This window comes from Palaemon carinicauda, chromosome 1 (genome assembly GCF_036898095.1).
Source record: "Palaemon carinicauda isolate YSFRI2023 chromosome 1, ASM3689809v2, whole genome shotgun sequence".
Taxonomy (NCBI): domain Eukaryota; kingdom Metazoa; phylum Arthropoda; class Malacostraca; order Decapoda; family Palaemonidae; genus Palaemon; species Palaemon carinicauda.
Genome location: NC_090725.1, coordinates 10502476 through 10525879, shown reverse-complemented (window position 1 = coordinate 10525879; position 23404 = coordinate 10502476). Strand labels below are relative to the sequence as shown.

Genomic DNA, 23404 nt, shown 5'->3' with positions numbered 1-23404 from the left:
TGATTCTGACTCTGGGCCTCCTATTTTAGCCAAAAATGAAATGCTTCTCTAGATGAGGAATCCTCTTTATATCACAGCTTAAGAGTCTGGAGATGGCAACCTCTGTCTGGTGTCTACCCTCCAATCATATTTGCACAGATTCACATCTTCAGTAGGTAGTTTGTTTCTAAATAACCAGACCAACAAGTCCCTTTCTACAGGGTTCATCCATTTTCTAATGACCTCCCTCATCAAAAACGCTGATCTTCTCTCCATCTCTAAAATCCATGACGTTTCAAAAATAGCTTTGTCATTAGTATTTTTTGCTAATATGTAGCTTTAGGATATTCACAGCTTGACTAGTTGGTCCAGGCATAGGGTGTTTATAAAAATATTACCTCAAACAAATCCAAGTGATAGACTACAACATAGGTGTGTGGTGCTCGGCTCATTCATGGCACCTATGGAAAGAGGAAACCTCTCATTCTAGTTCCTCAGCTTAAGTACAATGTTGGGTCTCTAGCTCCTTCCCCAGGGATTTTATCTAATGAAGTGAGAGTCAGACTTGTCAGTTTTTCTTCTCACCCAAGTACCACAAATTGGTTGGTTGTTTGGTTATAGATGACTATCCTATATGGTACACGAGTCTACTCTAGTATTACTCAAAAATCAGTTCTTGGACACCACACAGCACATTAACCTCAAAAATGGGTTTTGACAAAGGAAAAACTTATTTTTAAGAGGTACTGTGGAAGGGAGACATGAGACATATGAGACTTAATCTAAATACTGAATATATTTACTGGTCTCCAGTACTGTATTAGTATTGGTCATCAGTTGTCTGATGTATTTTTGGACTAGAGTTTCTCCGATGGGTTCAATAGACCCAGAACCCAAGGTAGCACATTGATACATTGGCCCTGGAGCAAGCAGGATAATATTTTGTTGGTAATTTTTGTACTAACCTGTTCTAGTCTATAACAGGAAAGTTTTTGGAGACCATACAGCACCTTCCCCCTCCTTCCTCAAAACTAAATTTTTGCTTTATTTTTATACTGACATCTTGATGCTATACTTGTTGAACAATACCTTAGTACAATACTTCTTTCTGTTTTTTATTTTTATTTTTGAGTCAATGTTTGCTATTTTTAAAACTATTTACTTTTCCCAATTCTACTTTTATCAAATCAGCTCACTAAATCTAACATGGCATAACACTATAATCATTTGATTGAACTCTGTCTGTAATTATTTTCATAATAAGAGTTGTCTGTAATTTTTATCCAAATGAAACTGATCATGATTCCATATACATTGCACTTTCTTCTCCAACATGATCTAAATATCCATTATTCATTCACTTACGTCCCAAATATATTACATTTTTAGCCATTTCATTTTTTATTAGTATTCCTACTCTGTTTTGCCTTGCTTCATTACCATACTCAACCACAATTAATTTCCTCTACGCCACTACCAATTGTTTTGCAACACCTTCAAAACTTACTTAATTGAAAACAACTTAGACAAAGTTCTCCTGGTCTGCATCTCACTTTCATACTACAGTAGTCTTGCATTCATTCCCATATCTATCGTCAAAGTGTAGTTTTGGTAGGTTTACCTCATTTCTATTTTCCCAAAAACGTTTTGCCCTATTCCTCAATGCCTTTATGAATGGTACTAGGACAATTTTGTATTGTGAGTTAAACCATTTGATTTTGATAATGTGATTTTTTTGGTATGAGCTCATTATGAACATAAACTTTACAATAATGAAGATTGCTATAATCTTTTATACTACTTTTTGGCTTCGAACATGAATGGAGCAAGCTCAGTTTTTCTTATCATGTTGCTCTTACTTTTCTGTATTCTTAATTTCCAACTGCTTCATATTATCACCACTATATTTTCTACACAATTCTTACACATACTACATTGGTAATATCCTCAACACCTTTGAAATCACCACAGCGCACTTTTATTTAGCTGTGATTCCCAACTCCCCGACTGGCTGGGTTCAATAAGTTTATCTTCCTTTCCTTGGGGTTCCGTAGTCTATTGGAAATGTCCCTGCCTAGTGATTGGTTGGATTGTGGTTTGAGACCCAGTCAAGCTCAAAAGTTTCTAGATATTAATCTCTGGCACCGGCGTTCAATTAGTTCATTAAGCATGTTGCATAAGATTTTTCATAACTCTGACCATCCTTTACATTCAGATCTCCCTGGACAATTCTATTCTGTTCGTAATACTAGGCAGGCCGTTAATTCTAATAGCCAGGCCTTCTCCATCACGAGGCTTAATACTACGCAGTACTCTAGAAGTTTTATTCCAGCTGTTACCAAGTTGTGGAATGATCTTCCTAATCGGGTGGTTGAATCAGTAGAACTTCAAAAGTTCAAAGTTGGAGCAAATGCTTTTTTGTTGACCAGGCGGACATGAGTCTTTTATAGTTTATTTATGACATATTTGTTTTTGATGTTGTTAATAGTTTATATATGACATGTCTGTTTTGACGTTGTTACTGTTTTTAGAATGATTTCTTGTTAATTTGTTCTCTTCATTTATTTATTTCCTTATTTCCTTTCCTCACTGGGCTATTTTTCCCTGTTGGAGCCCCTGGGCTTATAGCATTTTGCTTTTCCAACTAGGGTTGTAGCTTGGATAGTAATAATAATAATAATAATAATAATAGTGTCTGTAACCTCACTATCCTTATGAGCTAAGGATAGGGGAGGGTTGGTGGGGAATGTACAAGTCTACCTATTGAGTAAACAGCAACCATTGGCTGGTCAGCCCCCCTTGATTCTAGCTTGGGTGGAGAGGGGTATTGGGCATTGACAATATGTAATGCAGTCAGTCTCAAGTAGATTGTTACTGTACCTTGCTTCTGCCATTCCTGAGTGACCTTTAAACCACCAAGCTTAAAAATTCTCTTTCTGATTTCACTTTCTCATTTACCTGTAATCATCCCTCAAAAAGAGTGTTAGCACAAATATAAGCATGGTGTTGTCCATATTGCTGACTTTTGTATATAGATGTGAAGAGAAAAAACATCTTCTATGAATCTTTTGAAAGGATTTCTTCCCACTGGAAAATTTAGCATCTATCGGTACATAAAAGAAACTCAGCTTAACCTCAGGCACACTCAGGATAAAACATCATCAAAAGGTTTTTATTAGACTATAGAAAGAAATTATCAAGGAACGAAAGGGTTCGGAGGAGCAACAGCTGAACAGTAACACAATGTGAAAAACTCAAAGTTCTCCTAATTATCATAAAAAATCACATGTGAAAAGTTTATTGGTAGATCCACCCTCACATAGAGCTGAGATCAATAAATAAATATTCATGTATCCACACAGGATAAAACTGAACTTTAAGATAATAATCAATGTTTTATCTTTTTTACAAAAATAAAATCTAATTAAAATCTAAAGATGGATATGTGCACATTCTGTAAAAAAAATATATAATTAATTTCATATAGAAATGAAAATCTTGCTACGTTCTGCATACCCTTTTATGAAGTTAATAATAACTAACAAGATCTTTACATCAATAAATTAATTGTTTTTACAATGTTCTCAAGAGAAAAGTTCAAATGATGACACTGTCAGGTACAACACATAAAATTTTATATACAGGCTAAATTTGAAAAAAAATAAAAAAAGATGACATGGATGATATCAATATAATTTATTCCCCCTATAGAATATTAAAATATTAACCACAATTACCGTATAATAACATTCTTGAATCCATGAAAATAAGGGTAATGGGGTTTTGTATGATTTCAACACCAATGCCATGTACCCATGCATCAAGGGAAATATAGGTTGGGTTGAAAAAATCAGTACCAGTTATAAACTTGAACAAGGCTATAGGCCTACACACTATAAGGCTCTAGAAAGCTAGACTTTTAACATTCAATGGTTAGTTAAAATGCAATTTCTAATTATTTGCTGTGTATATGCTGCAAAATTTTAGCTACCCCTGTCACCATTTACCACTTAAACAAAAATGTTACAATTACCCAAGTTTAAAATATGAATGAAAAATATCATTGGGAATATTTGGAGAGACATATCAACTGATAAATCTTTTTTTTAGTTTAATCATTCCTCAAACGCCCTTGTACCTTCTGCCTTAATAAACTTGGGTCCATTGCAAAACAATTGTTACTTTTATATCAAACATATATACTTCAGTATTGATTCTCAATATCACCAGTTTTCATAAATAACTCACATAATGAAAAGGAGGTTTCAAAGGTAAGATCAAATTTAAACCATGGAGATTAAATATATTTAAACAATATCAAATAAATAATGGCATGTACCTATCTTGAAACTGATGCTTGAAAGATTCAGCCTTAATACAGTACTCCCTTTCTTGATTCTTAATCAAAATCCAAAGCAAACAAAAATTATTTACAACATTAAAATTTTCTTTGCAATTACAGTATAGTGCCAAATTTAAGACAGGCTAAAAGGCTGCCAGGTACCTACAAAAACTATAATTCAGTGAATTAATTATTATTTCAAGCTTCTAAAAGTGAACATGCAGGGAACAATATTTGCTAGCAATGCAGAAGCAGGTGAAGAAAAGTGAATAGATTTTCAAAATGACTACAAGTTCTACATACCTTAAACCGAGCCCCTTTCTCCGCAGGCTCTTACTACGTTGGAACCCCTTAAAGGAGGAGCTAGAGGCACCAAAAACATGTGCAAAGTAATAAGAATAACAGGTATACATACACTAATACATGAGCAAGACATTCATATAATTGTTAGTGAATGAAGGGGCTAATTTTACACGGCAGAAAAAAATTATCAGTCAAAACTTCCAAGAAAAATGCTGATGCATTCTACAGAAGGAGAGAAAAGTGTTACCATAGGCAATATTATTATAAAATTCATACAAATGCTAATCAAAATGCAAAATAAAAAAAAAAGTAAGAAAAATTATATTGTATTAGTTCCTAAGAGTAATAATGTAATATTTGAAATCAATAGCACCACAAAAATACATAAATATACTATATAGTAACCAGATTTTTAAACTAAAATCTATTATTTCCATACTTGCCTCTGAAAAGAACAGGCTATTCAGTGGAAGTGGCAACTTGATGATCTCTAAATAAAATGATACAATAAAATTTCTCCCACCCCGCAGTGATTCACTCCCTCTTTTAAACTAGCCACCAAAACACACTCCCAGCCTCTGAGAAGGGAGTTATGACCAAGTCAGTGTCGACTGAGTTAGACTGGTGAAAAAAAAAAAAAACATTCCAGATTCAAGATTTAATCACTAAATGTAAATATCACCTTAAAAGTGAGGACAAAGGTCGGTCACAAGTTCTATTCAGAGGTAACTGTGAAATAAATTATAGTTTACAAATCTTGTTTATTTCCATGAATCTTACCTCTGAATAGAAAAATCTAAATAAAACACTGACTCAATGGAGGAGTGATTATTTAAAGAAACCACTTAAACCAGAATCATATACATCACAAATTAGGCCAATAACTTTATTTTATTCAAGCCAATACTTTAAACAAATAAGATCACCCATACCATTAGTTCCACTTCCTCTCGAGCGCTTCTCTCTTTGGTTACCACTCCCCAAACTTGTCATCTCCCTCCCATTTAAAAAAAAATGCTCAAAATAAATAGCTTGGGACTTCGATGAATCAACTTAAGAGTCATACGAAGTTGTGATCCAAACATGAATTTCACTCTAAATTGGGATATAGTACCTAGATAATAATGAAATCAATGTCTTACCAAATTCCAATATAATTATTTCAATATGTCACCTGCCAAAACTATTGGACCAAGACTAAATACCTTTTCAAATTCATACATTATCATTAAAATGAGATTTACCACCAAATGAGTCAAGTACGACTCTTACAGAACTAGCTCGAATAAATTTGGGAGGGGAAAATATAATATGCATAGTATCTAGGATATAAAAAAATAATATATCAAATCTAAATGAAAAAAAGATAAATTATATATTAAATCTAAGCAAAAAAAAGAATAAATTATATAGTTTTAAATAAAACAGATAGACACCAATAAAAATCTGCTCTAAATTGATATTCAAATTTTGTCTATCAAACATATGCTTCTTATAAATGTTAAGCTCTCAGAATGCAATTAAATGTCCGACATGATTTTCTGACCAACACATAAAATTCCTTGTCCACTAAACAGTCCGCATTTTTAAAAAAAATCATGGGTCAATTTCAGACGACCCATACGTAATCAAACTATAATCACTTACAGTAAAAATTTTGGCCTTCTGATCTGCTGATTCCCATGGACATATCATTGACTTGATTTGGTCCAATTTATTACTTTCCTGATTCATTATTCCCCTCTGATTGTCATTATGTTATTATGATATTCCTTATTGTGGTTACATAATTCTCAACAGGCAGTTAAATGCCAAGTTCCATCCATCCATATACAAAAGGCACTTCCCCCAATTTTGGGGGGTAGCCGACATCAACAAGGAAACAAAACAAAAAAGGGGACCTCTACTCTCTACGTTCCTCCAGCCTAACCAGAGACTCAGCCGAGTTCAGCTGGTACTGCTAGGGTGCCGCAGCCCAACCTCCCACATTTTCCACCACAGATGAAGCTTCATACTGCTGAATCCCCTACTGCTGCTACCTCCGCGGTCATCTAAGGCACCGGAGGAAGCAGCAGGGCCTACCGGAACTGAGTCACAATCGCTCGCCATTCATTCCTATTTCTAGCACGCTCTCTTGCCTCTCTCACATCTATCCTCCTATCACCCAGAGCTTTCTTCACACCATCCATCCACCCAAACCTTGGCCTTCCTCTTGTACTTCTCCCATCAACTCTTGCATTCATCACCTTCTTTAGCAGACAGCCATTTTCCATTCTCTCAACAAGGCCAAACCAAGTTGTGGTAAGTATATTGCTGATTTATTAGCGGCCTCTACTTTTTTCATTACTAAAAACTACCATGGGTCAGAATTCAGCATATTATACTTAAATATTTAGCCCTTGTGAACAGAATTTGTCAAAGAGCTCTTTTCAGGGCTTCTATAGCCCTTCCCAAATCAGGACAAATTATTATTATTATTATTATTATTACTATTATTATCATTATTATTATTATTACTGGCTAAGCTACAGCCCTAGTTAGAAAAGCAGGATGCTATAAGCCCAAGGGCTCCAACAGAGATAATAGCCCAGTGAGGAAAGGAAACAAAGAAAAATAAAATATTCTATGAAGCAGTTGGGAGTGGGTGGGTCGTTTCTTAGCATCATCAGTGAATTTCTAAGTAATAGATCACAAAGAGTTGTTGTTAATGGGTACCATAGTGAGTACAGGAATGTGATATCTGGTGTTCCCCAGGGTAGTGTTCTTGACCCATTACTTCTCATACTATATACACATGACATGTGGTTTGACCTAGAAAAAAAGCTTGTTGCATATGAAGATGATGCTTCTCTCTTTGCATCAATTCCATCTCTTGAATATAGATTTGGGGTTTGTCGAGTCCCTTAATAGAGATCTAGCTGAAATTATTGCATGGTGCAAATTATGGGGTATGAAGTTGAATCCTAACAAAACTCAAAGTACAGTATGATTGTAAGTAGGTCAAGGACAGTGGCTCCTCAACATCCAGATCTCAGCATTGATAATATTTCTTCAACTTTGTATGACTTAAAATTTTAGGAGTTATTCTCATCAGCAAATTTAATTTTGAGAAACAAAGTCTATTCATGATTTTTGGTGATCAATCTATTCTGAAGAAGTGTTTGAATTCTTTCATTCTAACTTGTTTCGAATATCGTTCTCCTGTCTGGTCTTCACCTGCTAATTCTCATCTTAATTTGTTGGACAGGAACTAACAGTCTATTAAATTTCTTATACCTGATCTAATCCGATAGTGCATCTGGTATTTGGACCTTTCTTCGAGGCCTCCTACCGAGTAATAGGTAATTCTCTGGTACACTTCCATCAGGACGAAATGGCTCGAGCCCAAAAAAGGGATTTTGACGTAGGAAAAATCTATTTTTTGGTGAGATAGCCATGTCGTCCTGATGGCCCACCCTTTACTACGTCCCTCCCCAATTCCTCGTAGGATGCTCCTTTTTTCACAGTAGTTCCGCTGCGATGTGGAATAAGGCGACAGAGACGTATGGGGGCGCCGAAGGTGAGAGAATATGTAACGGCTCCTTACTTATCCTTTCCCTTAATGGATTAGACTGGGTAAAGTCTATTGGGGGTGCAGATATCTATGGTTATCTTAGGATACGTCCCTGATTATACACGATATCTACGGATAAATGTTCCGGGGGTTGGAACCCTGTGACACCTGACAGTAATTATCTTGTAATATCACTCGCAGAAATATTATACAGTAGGAAGCAGACAAAAGGAACTTCCATCAGGACAACATGGCTCGAGCCCAAATATATATATACTGTATATATATATATATATATATATATATATATATATATATATATATATATATATATATATATATATATATATATATATATATATATATAAATATGATATTTTAATTATAAAATAAATTTTTGAATATACTTACCCGGTGAATATATAATAGCTGCTGCTTCAGCGGCTCGACAGAAAACACACACAAAAACTCGTGAGCGATCGCTATGAAGGTTGCGGGTGTGCCCACCAGCGCCAACTATCGGCCAGATACCGAATATACATGTAAACAGACCCAATTTTTCTCATCCCGCTGGGTCTCTATCGGGGAGGAAGGGGGGCCTTTAATTTATATATTCACCGGCTAAGTATATTCAAAAATTTATTTTATTATCAAAATATCATTTTTAAATATTTAACTTAGCCGGTGAATATATAATAGCTGATTCACACCCATGGTGGTGGGTAGAGACCAGAGTTAATTAAGTTTACAGCGTATATGCTTAGAGTTTTTGACAGTTATATCATAACAAAACCCAAATATATAAAGGTACCTGGTAAGGAAGTTGACTTAGACGATTACTCTGCCTTATTAGTCTGTCTTCCTCACGAAGCCCAGCGATCCTCTTAGGATGCTGAAAGACTCCCAGGAGCTGAAGTATTAAGGGCTGCAACCCATACAACAGGACCTCATCAAACCCCTAATCTGGGCGCTCTCAAGAAATGACTTTGACCACCCGCCAAATCAACCAGGATGCGAAAGGCTTCTTAGCCTTCCGTACAACCCAAAAAACAATATTAAAAAAAAACATTTCAAGAGACAGATTAAAAAGGATATTGGAATTAGGGTAATGTAGTGGTAGAACCCTCACCCACTACTGCACTCGCTGCAACGAATGGACCCAGTGTGTAGCAGTCCTCGTAAAGAGTCTGGACATCTTTTAAGTAAAATGACGCGAACACTGACTTGCTTCTCCAAAAAGTCGCGTCCATAATACTTTGCAGAGATTTATTTTGCTTGAAGGCCACGGAGGTTGCTATAGCTCTAACTTCGTGCGTCTTAACCTTATGCAAACATCGGTCTTTCTCATTCAAGTGAGAATGAGCTTCTCGTATTAAAAATTCTGATAAAATATGACAAAGCATTCTTTGACATAGGCAATGATGGTTTCTTAACTGAGCACCATAATGCCTCAGATTTACCTCGTAATGACTTAGTACGAGCTAAATAGAACTTAAGAGCTCTAACAGGACATAATACTCTTTCCAGTTCGTTGCCTACGATCTCTGATAAGCAAGGAATATCAAAAGATTTAGGCTAAGGACGAGAAGGCAGTTCATTTTTGGCCAGGAAACCAAGTTGAAGTGAACAAGTGGCTTTTTCTGTAGAAAAAACCGATGTTCTTACTGAAGGCATGAAGTTCACTGACCCTTTTAGCCGAAGCCAAGCACACTAGGAAAAGTGTCTTGAGGGTGAGATCCTTCAGGGAGGCTGAATGTAATGGCTCAAACCTGTCTGACATGAGGAACCTTATGACCATGTCTAAGTTCCATCCAGGAGTTGCCAAACGACGTTCCTTAGAGGTCTCGAAAGACTTAAGGAGATCTTGGAGATCTTTATTGTTGGAAAGATCTAAGCCTCTATGTCGAAAGACCGAAGCCAACATGCTCCTGTAGCCCTTAATCGTGGGAGCTGAAAGGGAGCGAACCTTTCTCAGATGTAAAAGAAAATCTGCGATTTGGGCTACAGAGGTACTGGACGAGGACACAGATGCTGACTTGCACCAGTCTCGAAAGACTTCCCACTTCGACTGGTATACTCTAATGGTAGAAGCTTTCCTCGCTCTTGCAATCGCACTGGCTGCCTCCTTCGAAAAGCCTCGAGCTCTTGAGAGTCTTTCGATAGTCTGAAGGAAGTCAGACGAAGAGCGGGGAGGCTTTGATGGACATTCTTTACGTGGGGCTGACGTAACAGATTTACCCTTAGAGGAAGACTTCTTGGAAAGTCTACCAGCCATTGAAGTACCTCGGTGAACCACTCTCTCGCGGGCCAGAGGGTAGCAACCAACGTCAACCTTGTCCCTTCGTGAGAGGCGAACTTCTGCAGTACCTTGTTGACTATCTTGAATGGTGGGAATGCATATAAGTCCAGAAGAGACCAATCCAGTAGAAACGCGTCTATGTGGATTGCTTCTGTATCTAGGACTGGAGAGCAATAGATTGGTAACCTTTTGGTCAACGAGGAGGCAAAGAGGTCTATGGTGGGTTGACCCCAAGTAGCCCAAAGACTCTTGCCCACGTCCTTGTGGAGGGTCCATTCCGTGGGTATCACCTGACCCCTCCGACTGAGACAGTCTGCCAAGACGTTCAAGTCCCCCTGGATGAATCTCGTCAACAGGGAGATGCCTCGATTTCTTGACCATAAGAGAAGGTCCCTTGCGATCTCGAGCAGCGTGAAGGAGTGTGTGCCTCCTTGCTTGGAGATGTACGCCAAAGTTGTGGTGTTGTCTGAGTTGACCTCTACCACTTAGTTTCGAAGAAGCTTTCGAATATCATCAATGCCAAGTGGACTGCTAATAGCTCCTTGCCGTTGATGTGCATGCTCTTCTGACTTGAGGTCCACAGACCCGAGCATTCCCGACCGTCCAGGGTCGCACCCCAACCAAAATCCGACGCGTCTGAGAACAACACGTGGTTTGGGTTCTTGACTGCTAGGGATAGTCCCTCTCTCAGACTGATATTGCTGTCCCACCATTTCAGGCATGCCTTTACTGGTTCGGAGACTGGGAATGATACCGTCTCTAACGTCTTGTCCTAGTTCCAGTGAGAGGCTAGATGGAACCGGAGAGGCAGAAGGTGTAGTCTCCCTAGTGAGACAAACTGCTCCAGGGATGAGAGAGTCCCTACGAGACTGTTCCAACTCCTGACTGAACAAACGTTTTCTTTTCAGCATTAGTTGGACTTCGAGCAGGGCTTGTTCTATTCGGTGGCAGACGGAAAAGCCCGAAAAAACTGGACTGCGAATCTCCATCCCCAAATATAGAATAATCTGGGATGGGATCAGTTGGGACTTTTAGGTTGACCACAAGTCCCAACTCCCTGGCCAGACTCAACGTCCAATGTAGATCCTGCAGACAGCGAAGACTGGACGATGCTCTGAGAAGCCAGTCGTCCAAGTACAGGGAGGCTCGAATCCCCGATAGATGGAGGGATTTTGCCACATTCCTCATGAGCCTCGTAAACACGAGAGGAGCAGGACTGAGGCCAAAGCACAGGGCTCGAAACTGGTACCCCACATTCCTGTAAACAAACCTCAGAAACGTTGGGAACCCGGGTGTATAGGAATGTGGAAGTATGCCTCCTGAAGGTCGAGAGAGACCATCCAGTCGCCTTCCATTAATGCTGTCAAGACAGCCTGGTAGACTTCATCGTGAAGTTTGTCTTGACAATGAACACATTGAGCGCACTTGCCTCTTACGTACTCCTGCAGTGAACATGGCTGCCAGATCATTGGAGCCCTCCCTGAGGGACTTGTTCCTGCAGAGAACGTGGCTGTCAGATCATTGGAGCCATCCCTGAAAGCCTTGTTTATGCATGACATAATTGTACAGCAAAACTTCAAACACTCGAAAATAGCTCTGAAGTCGACCATAAAATCTTGGAGCGTCTCATGGCCAGGCGCCAGGGAGAGTCTATGAGGTTTGAGAAGTCTATCTGGGCAGAGGCAGGAACTCCCAAGCCGAGAACTTCTCTCGTGTCATATCAGACTCTCGCTCTATAAGCCAGCTTAAAAGTAGGGAAAGCAAAGGCTGTCTCCCCCAAACTCCTCCTGGTGATAAACCAGTCGCCTAGCAAACGTAAAGCTCTCTTAGAAGAGCGAGAGAGCACTAGTTTATAAAACAACGGCTTCGAAGTAGCTAGGCCTAGTGTAAACTCTGACGTTTAGGCGAACGAGGAGCAGCAGTTACAAAAAGATCCGGACAAAGATCCTTAAAAATCAGCATGATTTATTTAAAGTCCATAGAGGGCTAAGCAGCTTTAGGCTCCTCTCCGTCTGACAGAGTCCTCAAGGGAATATCAGTAGGAGGGGGAACAGTAACTTCCTCATCTGAAGGAACCTTGTCCGACAATAGCCGAGTCTCAAGCAAGGGAGAGACCTACCGTGGTGGCAATGCTTTACAAGCAGAGTCCACACGCACTGGTGCATTAGTAGCGGACCAGGACGCAACGTCATGTAACTGCTTAACAGTCTGTGAACTGTCAACAACAACAGGTGCGGGAGGACTCTCGGCGTCCACTCGAGACTGTTTTGACTGCCTAGTCTGAGCAGTCAAAACAACTCTAGACTGCGGTAGTTGACGCTCAGCGTCAAAACAAGTCAACTCCGCTGGTTGGCGAACATCCTGAACGTCAACAGGAGCATTAGGAAGCGGCCTAACGTCCAAATGCGGCTGAAAGTTAACACGTGACCGCATCGAGTGAGGCTCTACATATCGTGACTGACGTGACTTAGCTACGCCAACGTCAACAGGACGCACAAAGGTTCGTTTGGGCGGCTGAAGGCCAGGATCTCGATGAGATAAACGGCTAGGATCAACGTGAACCTTATCGGCAGAATAGTCTTCCATAAGAGAGGCAAGCTTATTCTGCATGTCTTGCCGTACAACCCATTTAGGATCAACGGGAATGGTTGCGGTAAGAGACGAGGGTAACGTCTGTGACTGCAAAACCTTGCCTACAAAAAGACTCTCGGAGCCTGTGTTACGCTTTTGTTTAGGCGGCGAGCAGTCTTCCGATGACTGCATAGGGTCAGAGCTGTCCTAATAGTTAAAACCAGGACGCTGGACCTGTCCTGAAAGGACTGACTTTCGCTTAAAGGGCCTCGAAACCTTGTTCCACGGTTTCTTATGCGAAAAGCCTTCGGATGACGAGGAGAAAATCGTCTCTCTCGTCTTATGGTAGGGGCGATCTTGGTGAGATACGCCTGATACCATAGAGGGAACGTCTGTTCGCTGATCAACGCCTCTCGAACCCATAAGTCGTACGACATTACTTCTCCCCTGGGCTTGGGAGCTTGCAAGAGGTCTCGGACTAGGCGAACGACAGGCACGAACAGACGATCACTCGGTCGCAACACTGATAACACTTTGCGCAATATCACTTTATCACTACGATTTTCTGTTTTGCACTTATTTCACTGAAATCGAATTTTTTAACAATTCACATTAGGTATGAATAAAACTGATTTCTACCTGAAGCACGCAATTCTACCCTCATCAAAAGGTTATAATTGCGAAATCAGTCGTATAATGTAAGCACATTAATACAAGCAAAAAACAGTAAACATATTTTAAGATAAAAAGATCAGTGGCTGGGAAGGAGACTAAACACTAGTTCATTCAAAACTACGTTTTCAATCTCTCACCGTACAGTGCCTTGGGACGAGAATAAAAACTAAAAACGTTTTATCCTTTCTCCCCGTACAGAGACTAGGGACGAGAGTAAAAAGCTGACTCGAGAACAACGTTACTCGCTTAGGACGAGAATAAAGATCGGAACGTTCTCTCTCCTCTCTCTCTCTCCGTCTCTATCTCTCTCTCTCTCTCTCTCTTGATTTCGCACCGAAGAGAAGAGCCCACTTACCTTTCGTCAATAAACAGGTTATTTGACCAAAGGAAAAAAACTGAAAGGTTTTTCAATTAAAAAGTTCCTTTAAAATAGTATTTAAAACATTTAAGCTTTGAAAGAAGAATGAACAAAACGTCAGAATCGATTTACTCTTTCTGCAAAGTGAAACCGTGATACTCTCTCTCTCTATCGTAACGATAGAGCGCAAACTGCGTAGCATAAATAAACTAAACGTTAGTTCATCTTTGAAACAGTACGAAGACTATTCAAAGAAAATCTTTCATAAAATATCTACTAAAAAAATATTCATTTAATAAGTTTTAAATCATTTGCTCTGTAAAAGTTATTTACGATTGAAAGGGCTCAACGTTGTTTAACTTCGGTTTCCAAGTTAGGACCGCCTACTCTCAGGAAAGGTCGCATAGAAACAAATCATAAAAATTTATCTTGATGTTTATTATAAATGGAAAGCTAATCGAAGAGGCCTAATAAAGGCGGTTGAAATATAAAATATATAGAGGAAAATCTATAATTGATTTATAACGTGATAAGATAATTGCTAAAAGCCTAAAACACACTTCCGTACTAAGGGAAGGGTCGGCCATTTAAAAATCAAAGAAAGTCCAAAAAAAAAAAAAACAATCCAAAGTCATCAAAAATTAAATCTATCCAAAAACGAGTTCAAGATTTAAGTTGAAGATAAAACACCTGCACTGCGAAAGCTCAAACCAAAAGGAAGTACTTCACCAAATATGTTGAGAAAACTCCAGGTTATACAGCGAGTATTGATACGTCTTGTCGTTAAGGCCGACAGAGAAAAAATTGGGTCTGTTTACATGTATATTCGGTATCTGGCCGATAGTTGGCGCTGGTGGGCACACCCGCAACCTTCATAGCGATCGCTCGCGAGTTTTTGTGTGTGTTTTCTGTCGAGCCGCTGGAGCAGCAGCTATTATATATTCACCGGCTAAGTTAAATATTTAAATAAATATATATATATATATATATATATATATATATATACAGTATATATATATATATATATATATATATTTTTGGGCTCAAGCCATGGCGTCCTGATGGAAGGTTCCTGTTTGGTAGCTTCCTTGGGTATAAGACTACTAAGATATTCCCAGAGAATTTAACCACAGGTTATCACAGAATTCTAACTTCTGGAGCGAGTATCTCAAAGGTTTCCCTTTAAGACATCGTAATACAACAGGGGACACGCATGTCTGAACGTGCCACATAGCTATCTCCACCCCGAACAGAGTTAATGCTTCGGTGTGTAAGGGCTGAGAATAGCTGGGAGCCGTTCCACAGCTAATCTCACTCGTGGCTACTACTGATACTCGAGACGTAAACAAACGGACGCCATTGCTCTAATGACGTCACGCGCGTCTTTATCCTTTGTTTAGTAGCTGCCCTACTTAGACGGATTTTCCCTTGTGTTAACTTTATCGCTTTGCATCTTCGCTATGTCGTTACCTTCAGCCTCGCCTTCTTCTGGAAAGTTGAGTACAAGGTTCCAGTATTGTTTAATTAAGCTCTGGCCGTAAAGTAAATATTATTTTGCGAAATAATTGATGTTTTGTGGCAGAGCTGTGCCTCTACCGGACCCGCCATTTTATGGCGTCGTTGTTGTTCTGCATGTCTTATTTAGTTAGCCACAACAACGCTTCCGGCATTATATACTAATCGAATACATTAGTTTATTTAGTCTTCATAGCTAGGAACTTTTATATCGTGTTTAGACGCTTTTTATCGGTCATCGATTGACCTCATACCAGTCGGCTACTATAGCCCCCAGGCCAGGAGCCTACATACAAGTGTTCATGCATGATTTATTAGTGATCCTAGACTAAGTTATGAAGATAGTGGCATTATTATTTTACAATACTTTTGACTAGTGATGCAAATGTTTTCGCCTTCAGGGACCATATAGGGGATAGGCTAGTCAGTGATTCTTTCTAGCCTAACCTAACCTTAGGACCCCTATATGCTTCCTTCATCCCCTGCCTTGGCATTCCCTCTATTTAGCCTTGATCCCTTTTCTGAGTAAAGGGATTAATTGTCTAATAGAGTATATATATATCGCCTCTCAGTCCTCCCTAAAGGAATGAACCCCCTTTAGGATTGCGTCTGAGAGTGAGGTTAGGCTAGCCTACCTCTATTGCTAGGATAGTCTATGACTTTCCTGCGATAGCGATATGTCTTCTTCCTTGCCTAGTTCAGGACTTTTAGCCCTGTTCTAGGTCGGGTTAGGAAGGTTTCTCTGTTCCATGCTGAAACTGTACTCTTGCACCGTTTTAGCCGATCAGCCTGATCTTAGGTTAGGGAGTGTCCTCCCTTCCCTTAGTGGCCGCTCTGGTACAGAAACCCTTCCTGGGAAGACCTCTCTCTTCTCCCTCCCCACCTATCTCTTGTATAGCCTAGCCTATGCTTAGGTTAGTTTATACTCATCTGTCCCCTGTCCTACAAATCCTCCTTAGGGTGGATGAGTAGGGCTATCCGAGCTTCCCTGTGCAGTCCGCTCTGGTACATATACCTTCATAGTGTCCTATAAGGTTAGTTACTAGTGTAGTTCTGCATAGGGGAGTCTCCCCCCCCTCTTGGGTGTTCCCTAGCCCTCCCTTGGGCTACCTGCTCCCGGTCCCTAGTGACCCCTGCTTATGGATGTTAGAGCCTGTCTCTATCATGGGTACACCCTCTCAGGGAGGGGGAGGGATGTCTGGAACCCTGACGGTACTTCCTGCATCCCTTCCCCCCTCCCCCTGTCTCTCTATCTATCCGGGTGCCGGTCTCTTGCCGCCTCTACTGTCGGCAGTACCTGCCTCCCTCTTGGTGACTTCCCTACCCTTGCCGCCAGCCCCCGTGTACCGAGGGACTGCCGGCTGCCGCCGGCTACTACCGGCGGCTCCCCTACTCCTATCTATTCGTCCACTTGCCGGTCGATCACCGAAGTGCCGGCATGTACTGCCGGCAACCCGATACTACCTGTACCATCCTTATCCCGGTCACCAATCTGGCATCCTCCGGCTGCCGGAGCCGCCGCTCCCTGCCGGCGTGCCGCCGTTGTGCCGGCGGCCGCCATCCTGGTATCTAACTGACTTTTGAAAATTGTCTGTTCTAATGCCAGAATCTATGCTGGAGCGGACTCCGGCATGCCGGCGGCTTGCCGGATGCCCCAGAGGCGTCAAGAATACTTGCACCCCCTCACTGTAGCTATCATAAGACTAAGATAGCCCTACATAGCAAATAGATAAGCTGCTTTGCTTTTAAGATCAGTACCTAGTACTGCTCTATTAGTGATCATGCTGTCTCTTTGCATTCTTCTAATTCCAGCATGCTATGTGCATCTTAGCACGGCTGGTTGCCAGAAGCAGTTACCTTTAATGAGGCCTTCTGGCTCTTAACTGGGAACCGAATGAATTCGATCCCAACCTTGTCCTTGGCTTTCCATGGAGTTCCAATATAATGGGAATCCTAGGAAACTATATCCAATGATCTCGGTCATTTGGATTATCCCAGGACCAAGCTTATGGTAACCAGCCGGGCGAGATGCATGGAGCGTGTTCTCCTTTACTGTTTTCATTCTCTATGCATCACACCTTCCTTAAGTTAAAATTAATGATTAATATTAACTTAGTTTAAGAGCCATTCCTATGACTCCCCCATACTCATTTTCTCTTTCTTCCACAGGAGGAGCAGATGAAGTGTGATTTCGCCTTCTGCGCTGTGAAACGCCCGCAGTTTTACGGGCATACGGCTTGCAGGACTCACGCCCCTTGTGCAGACAAGAAAGGGGATTTGAAGTTCTGGAATCCACTGGACTGTACGGTCTGCCAGGCCCACCTAGTTGAGGCCTTCCATAACCCTCCCTCAGCGGAGGTTAGAGACATTTCTCGTGAAAAGCTGCGCAAGTGGGTGCGTGGCTTTCAGAAAAATGCTACCGGACCGTACCTGGCCACCGAAGAACTGAGGTCCCTGTTGTTCCCTAAGGCCTCCCCTGACTCAGTGGTTCCGAAAGAAGCCATCCCCACTGTCCAAATTACGGTGGAACCTGATGTGGTCATGGCTCAGTCCATGCATGAGTGTCGTTTAGATTCCGAGGATGATGAACAGATCTCTGACGTCTCGGAAGACACGGAGAAGACGCTTATGGCTCAAGGAGCCGAAGAGGACGAAGACAAGGTGGAATACACCGAGTCGGAGCTTGGAGCTCCTCCCTCATCCATCCCTCCGCCTACTCCTACACCGACGGATGTGTCCATTCCGTCTACCTCCTCGACCCCGGATCCCTCTTCGTCTACCCAAGAACTGATCCGGCTGATTAGAGCTGTCATGGACGACAGACTGAAGGAGAACCAGGAGTCCATCAGGTCAATGATTGGATCCAGAGAACCGAAGAAGATCTCGGTTAAGGATCTCCCAGCTTGCTCTCATGCCAACCCGTGGAGGTATGCAGAGCATATGGTTATTGCGACCGGCAGGATCTTTGTTAGTGACAAGATTGGCACGGTCCCGTTGGAAGATGTGGAGTTCTTCCCAAGCTTCGAGGCCTACCCGGACTGTTACGTCCGGCTTCGTTCCGAACCTGCCTCGAAGGAGGAGACCGAACCTAAAGAAGAGATAGTGTTCGATCTCGCAAAGGCCCAGGCTATGCTAGCCTCCGCATTTAAGAGCAGGGGCTTTACCTGCTCTAAGCTTCCTGCCTTGAGCAAGAAGCATCCTACATACGTCGCACCTGACACTGCGGTTCTTCCTTTCTTGGAAAAGGCCTTAGCTGCATGCCTTAAAGCGGCGGAAGAAGGAAAACCCTGCCCTGCACTGGAGGAGTGCAGACCCTTCTCCATCGTGACACCCCCTGACACGCGACAATGGAAAGATGTTCAACATACTTTCGTCGTGGGAAGACTCGATCCTGACGTCGCCGGACGTCAGTTTAATGAGGACCTCCCTAAGCTCAATGATCACCTCCTTCGCCGGGAACAAGACACGAAGGAGAGGCTTGCGGCATCTCTTTCTCATCAAGTCCAACTTGAAGTTATGGCCTGTGACACAAGAGTACCTGATCACTACATGGTACTAGCCAAATCCCACTTACTTACAGTAATGAAGGACTTGTACCATTTCATAAAGGCTCGTAGAGCCTGTCGTGAATTCGTGTTTGTCGGTGCCACCGTGAAACACGAACCCCGGAGGCTGATTTCCTCCAACATCTGGGGAAAGCACCTGTTTCCTTCTGACCTTGTCAAGGAAATAACTGACAGAGCCGCCACGGAGAATAGGAACCTTCTCCACAAGTGGGGCATGTCCAGAAAAAGGAAACCCTCTCAGGACGATGGACCTCAGCCTAAGAGGAAACCTCAGAAGCCAAAACCCCAGCAACGTCAACAACGACGTCAGTTTCCGGGACCCGCTACCTCCCAAGTGGTTGCCCAACCACAGCAGACCTTTCAATTGGTCCCCCAACCGGTGTTGTCACAGTCACCGGTCTTCACCCCTGCCTTTGAGCAACCATCCACTACCTTTCATGCCAAAGGTAGAGGCTCGTCCAGGGGTGCAAGCAGAGACGCATCTCGTCGTCCCTCGAGAGGTAGAGGAGGAAAGGGAGCTAGCGGCCGAGGCAACAAGTCCTCGGGACACCAGAAGCAATGAAGTGCTTCCGGTGGGAGGAAGACTCCGCCAATTCCAGGATCGTTGGACCTTCGATCCCTGGGCACACAGCATCATCAAGAACGGTCTAGGCTGGAGTTGGGTGCAACCACCCCCAATCTTCCAGCGGTTCTTTCAACAATCGACCCCCATTCTGGAAGAATATGTTCTAGACCTCTTGAACAAGAAGGTGATAAGGAAGGTAAAGTCCACCAGGTTCCAAGGGAGACTGTTTTGCGTTCCCAAGAAGGACTCAGACAAGCTCAGAGTCATTCTGGACTTATCCCCCCTCAACAAGTTCATAGAGAACAACAAATTCAAGATGCTGACGCTTCAACAAATAAGGACCCTTCTGCCTCAAGGTTCCTACACGGTCTCTATAGACCTGGCGGATGCCTATTGGCACATTCCAATGAACCATCATGCTTCCTCCTACCTAGGATTTCGACTCCAAAGGAAAAGCTACGCCTTCCGGGCCATGCCATTCGGCCTCAATGTGGCCCCTCGGATCTTCACAAAGCTGGCGGATGCCATAGTAAAACAGCTCCGCCTAAGAAACGTCCAGGTGATGGCCTACCTCGACGACTGGCTAGTCTGGGCTCCATCGCCCGAAGAGTGTGCAAAGTCTTGCGACGAAGTTACCCAGTACCTAGAACACCTGGGATTCAAGATCAACGAGAAGAAATCTCGCCTCTCTCCAGCTCAGAAGTTTCAGTGGCTGGGAATCCACTGGAATCTTCAGTCACACCGCCTTTCCATCCCCCAGAAGAAAAGGAAGGAAATAGCAGGGTCTGTCAAGCGACTACTGAAATCCAAACGCATTTCAAGACGACAGCAGGAACGAGTTCTAGGCTCTCTACAATTCGCCTCAGTGACAAACCCAGTGCTTCGCGCACAGCTAAAGGATGCCGCGGGAGTCTGGAGACGCTCGGCATCCATCGCTCGAAGAGACCTCAAGAGACGGCTTCCAAACAGACTTCGACGCCTCCTAAAGCCGTGGTCGGAAGCAAAGGCCCTGAAAAGGTCCATTCCTCTCCAACACCCTCCTCCATCACTCAACATCCACACGGATGCCTCACTGGAGGGCTGGGGAGGTCACTCCCACCTGAAACAAGCTCAAGGGACCTGGTCTCCACTATTCAAGACGTTCCACATAAACATCTTGGAGGCCATGGCGGTCCTTCTTACTCTGAAGAAGTTATCCCCGCCGCCCTCGATCCACATCCGTCTAACCCTAGACAACTCGGTGGTAGTTCGTTGTCTCAATCGCCAAGGCTCAAGATCGCCCCAGATAAATCAGGTGCTTCTCCCAATCTTCCGTCTGGCGGAGAAGAAGAAGTGGCACCTGTCTGCAGTTCACCTACAAGGATTCCGCAACGTGACAGCGGATGCTCTATCTCGGACAAACCCGATAGAGTCGGAATGGTCTCTAGACGCAAGATCATTCTCCTTCATCTCTCATCAAGTCCCAGAACTTCAGATAGATCTCTTTGCAACGAGCGACAACAATCAACTTCCTCTGTACGTAGCCCCGTACGAGGACCCCAAAGCAGAAGCGGTGGACGCCATGTCACTGGACTGGAACAGATGGTCCAAGATATACCTGTTCCCTCCCACCAACCTTCTGTTGAAAGTCCTCTCCAAACTGAGAACCTTCAAAGGGACAGCGGCCCTAGTGGCTCCCAAGTGGCCCCGGAGCAACTGGTACCCCCTGGTCCTGGAGCTGCAGCCCAAGCTGATCCCTCTCCCGGGCCCAGTTCTCTCTCAACAAGTACAGAAGTCGACTGTCTTCGCTTCATCATCGAAAATCAAGGACCTTCATCTCATGATTTTCTCTCCCTTGCCGCAAAGAGGTTTGGGATTTCGAAGAAAAGTCTAGACTTCCTAGAGGAATACAAGACCGAATCCACGAGACGGCAATATGAATCATCCTGGAGGAAATGGGTCTCCTTTGTTAAAGCAAAAAATCCTAAAGAAATCACCATTGATTTCTGTATGTCCTTCTTCATTCACCTTCATGGACAAGGATTAGCAGCCAATACGATTTCAACCTGCAAATCGGCTTTGACTAGACCAATTCTATATGCTTTCCAAATTGATCTGTCCAACGACATCTTTAACAAATTACCAAAAGCATGTGCTCGCCTACGCCCAGCACCCCCTCCGAAACCGATCTCCTGGTCACTAGACAAGGTGCTCCATTTCGCCTCCAACTTGGACAACGATTCATGCCCCCTCAAGGATCTGACTCAGAAAGTTATATTTTTATTTGCTCTCGCCTCGGGAGCTCGAGTCAGCGAAATAGTGGCATTATCAAGAGAAGAGGGACACATCCTGTTTGCTGATTCAGGAGAAGTGACCCTCTCCCCTGATCCGACGTTTCTCGCCAAAAACGAATTACCCACCAAAAGATGGGGCCCTTGGAGAATATGCCCCCTGAAGGAGGATGTCTCTCTATGTCCAGTAGAGAGTCTCAAGGTCTATCTTCGCAGAACTTCGAACTTTGGTGGAGGCCAACTCTTCAAAGGAGAAACATCGGGCAGCGACCTGTCACTGAAACAATTAAGAGCGAAAATCACCTACTTCATTCGCAGAGCGGATCCGAACAGTACACCCGCTGGTCATGATCCTAGAAAAGTGGCATCTTCTCTGAACTTCTTTCAGAGCATGGACTTTGAGAGCCTTAAAAACTTTACGGGCTGGAAGTCCTCGCGAGTTTTCTTTAAACATTATGCGAAACAAGTGCACGAAATCAAACATTTTGTGGTAGCCGCAGGTAGTGTTATGAAACCTGCACCTAACTCTGCGTAGAACAGTGAGTTACTTGGGACTCTAACTCTTCGGGTGCCTATGTTGACCCTCGAGTGATTCATAGTGATGTCTAAAAACACTTAGTGCTTTTATAACTGTTCTTATCCCAGGTGAAATGTCATAGTGTCACACAAGTGCCGCATGCCTTGAGCATGATGTGTTGTTTAAAGACTTGCGTTCCTCGAGAACGAGTACCTACTAATCCTGAAATTCCTTTTCAGATTCAAGAGCAAGCCTTTATTTCTATGTACATTATTATTACTGTAAATGAACTTTACTTTTGCTGTAAATTATTTAATTTCTGCATTGTGAAATAAAATTTCTATTTCATTACTTATGCGTCTCTTTCAGCTCCTACTTACTATGAAATACATACTGTCATAGTTTTATTTATTCCTCCTTTCTTATGGTCATGAAGAATTTAAGATATCTAATCCTAAATTATATTCACCTTGTCTCAGTAAGGTTCCTACACGAATACTTACTTCTGATAATCAGGAGATGAACTCTATACACAGTGCCCAACCACCACTGGCCTACTTCAGAATGTTCCTATACAAATATCAAACATTCTGCTTCATCTCTAAGTTCTTAAAAGTTCTTCTGTCAAGATGAATAGCCCTTCAATACCACTTTGACGTCGGCATAGCCCATGGGAACTTCCTACCAATGGGGGGGCAGGATACTTCGTTCCTATGGTTCTTACCTAAGATTACCTTGCTGTTTTGTCAATGCCTAGGCACTTAAATCTGGGGGAAAATCTACCACGATACATTGATTCTCTGGTACTCTTCCATCAGGACGCCATGGCTTGAGCCCAAAAAACGGATTTTGAGCGAAGCGAAAAATCTATTTTTGGGTGAGATAGCCATG

At 42.4% G+C, this 23404-nt stretch overlaps 1 protein-coding gene across 6 annotated transcripts in view; it reads right to left on the bottom strand.

Moving 5' to 3' along the window:
* The window catches only part of l(2)k05819 (transmembrane protein 94-like protein l(2)k05819), a 420286-nt gene that overhangs the window by 170723 nt on the left and 226159 nt on the right, over window positions 1-23404 (bottom strand). For 4 of the 6 annotated variants that reach the window (XM_068379935.1, XM_068379940.1, XM_068379952.1 and 1 more), the window contains one exon: window positions 4625-4684. The exons of the other annotated variants lie outside the window; for them this stretch is intronic. In XM_068379935.1, the coding sequence (XP_068236036.1) occupies window positions 4625-4684 (60 nt within the window). The remainder of the gene's footprint in view (window positions 1-4624; window positions 4685-23404) is intronic. 6 annotated transcript variants of the gene reach the window in all.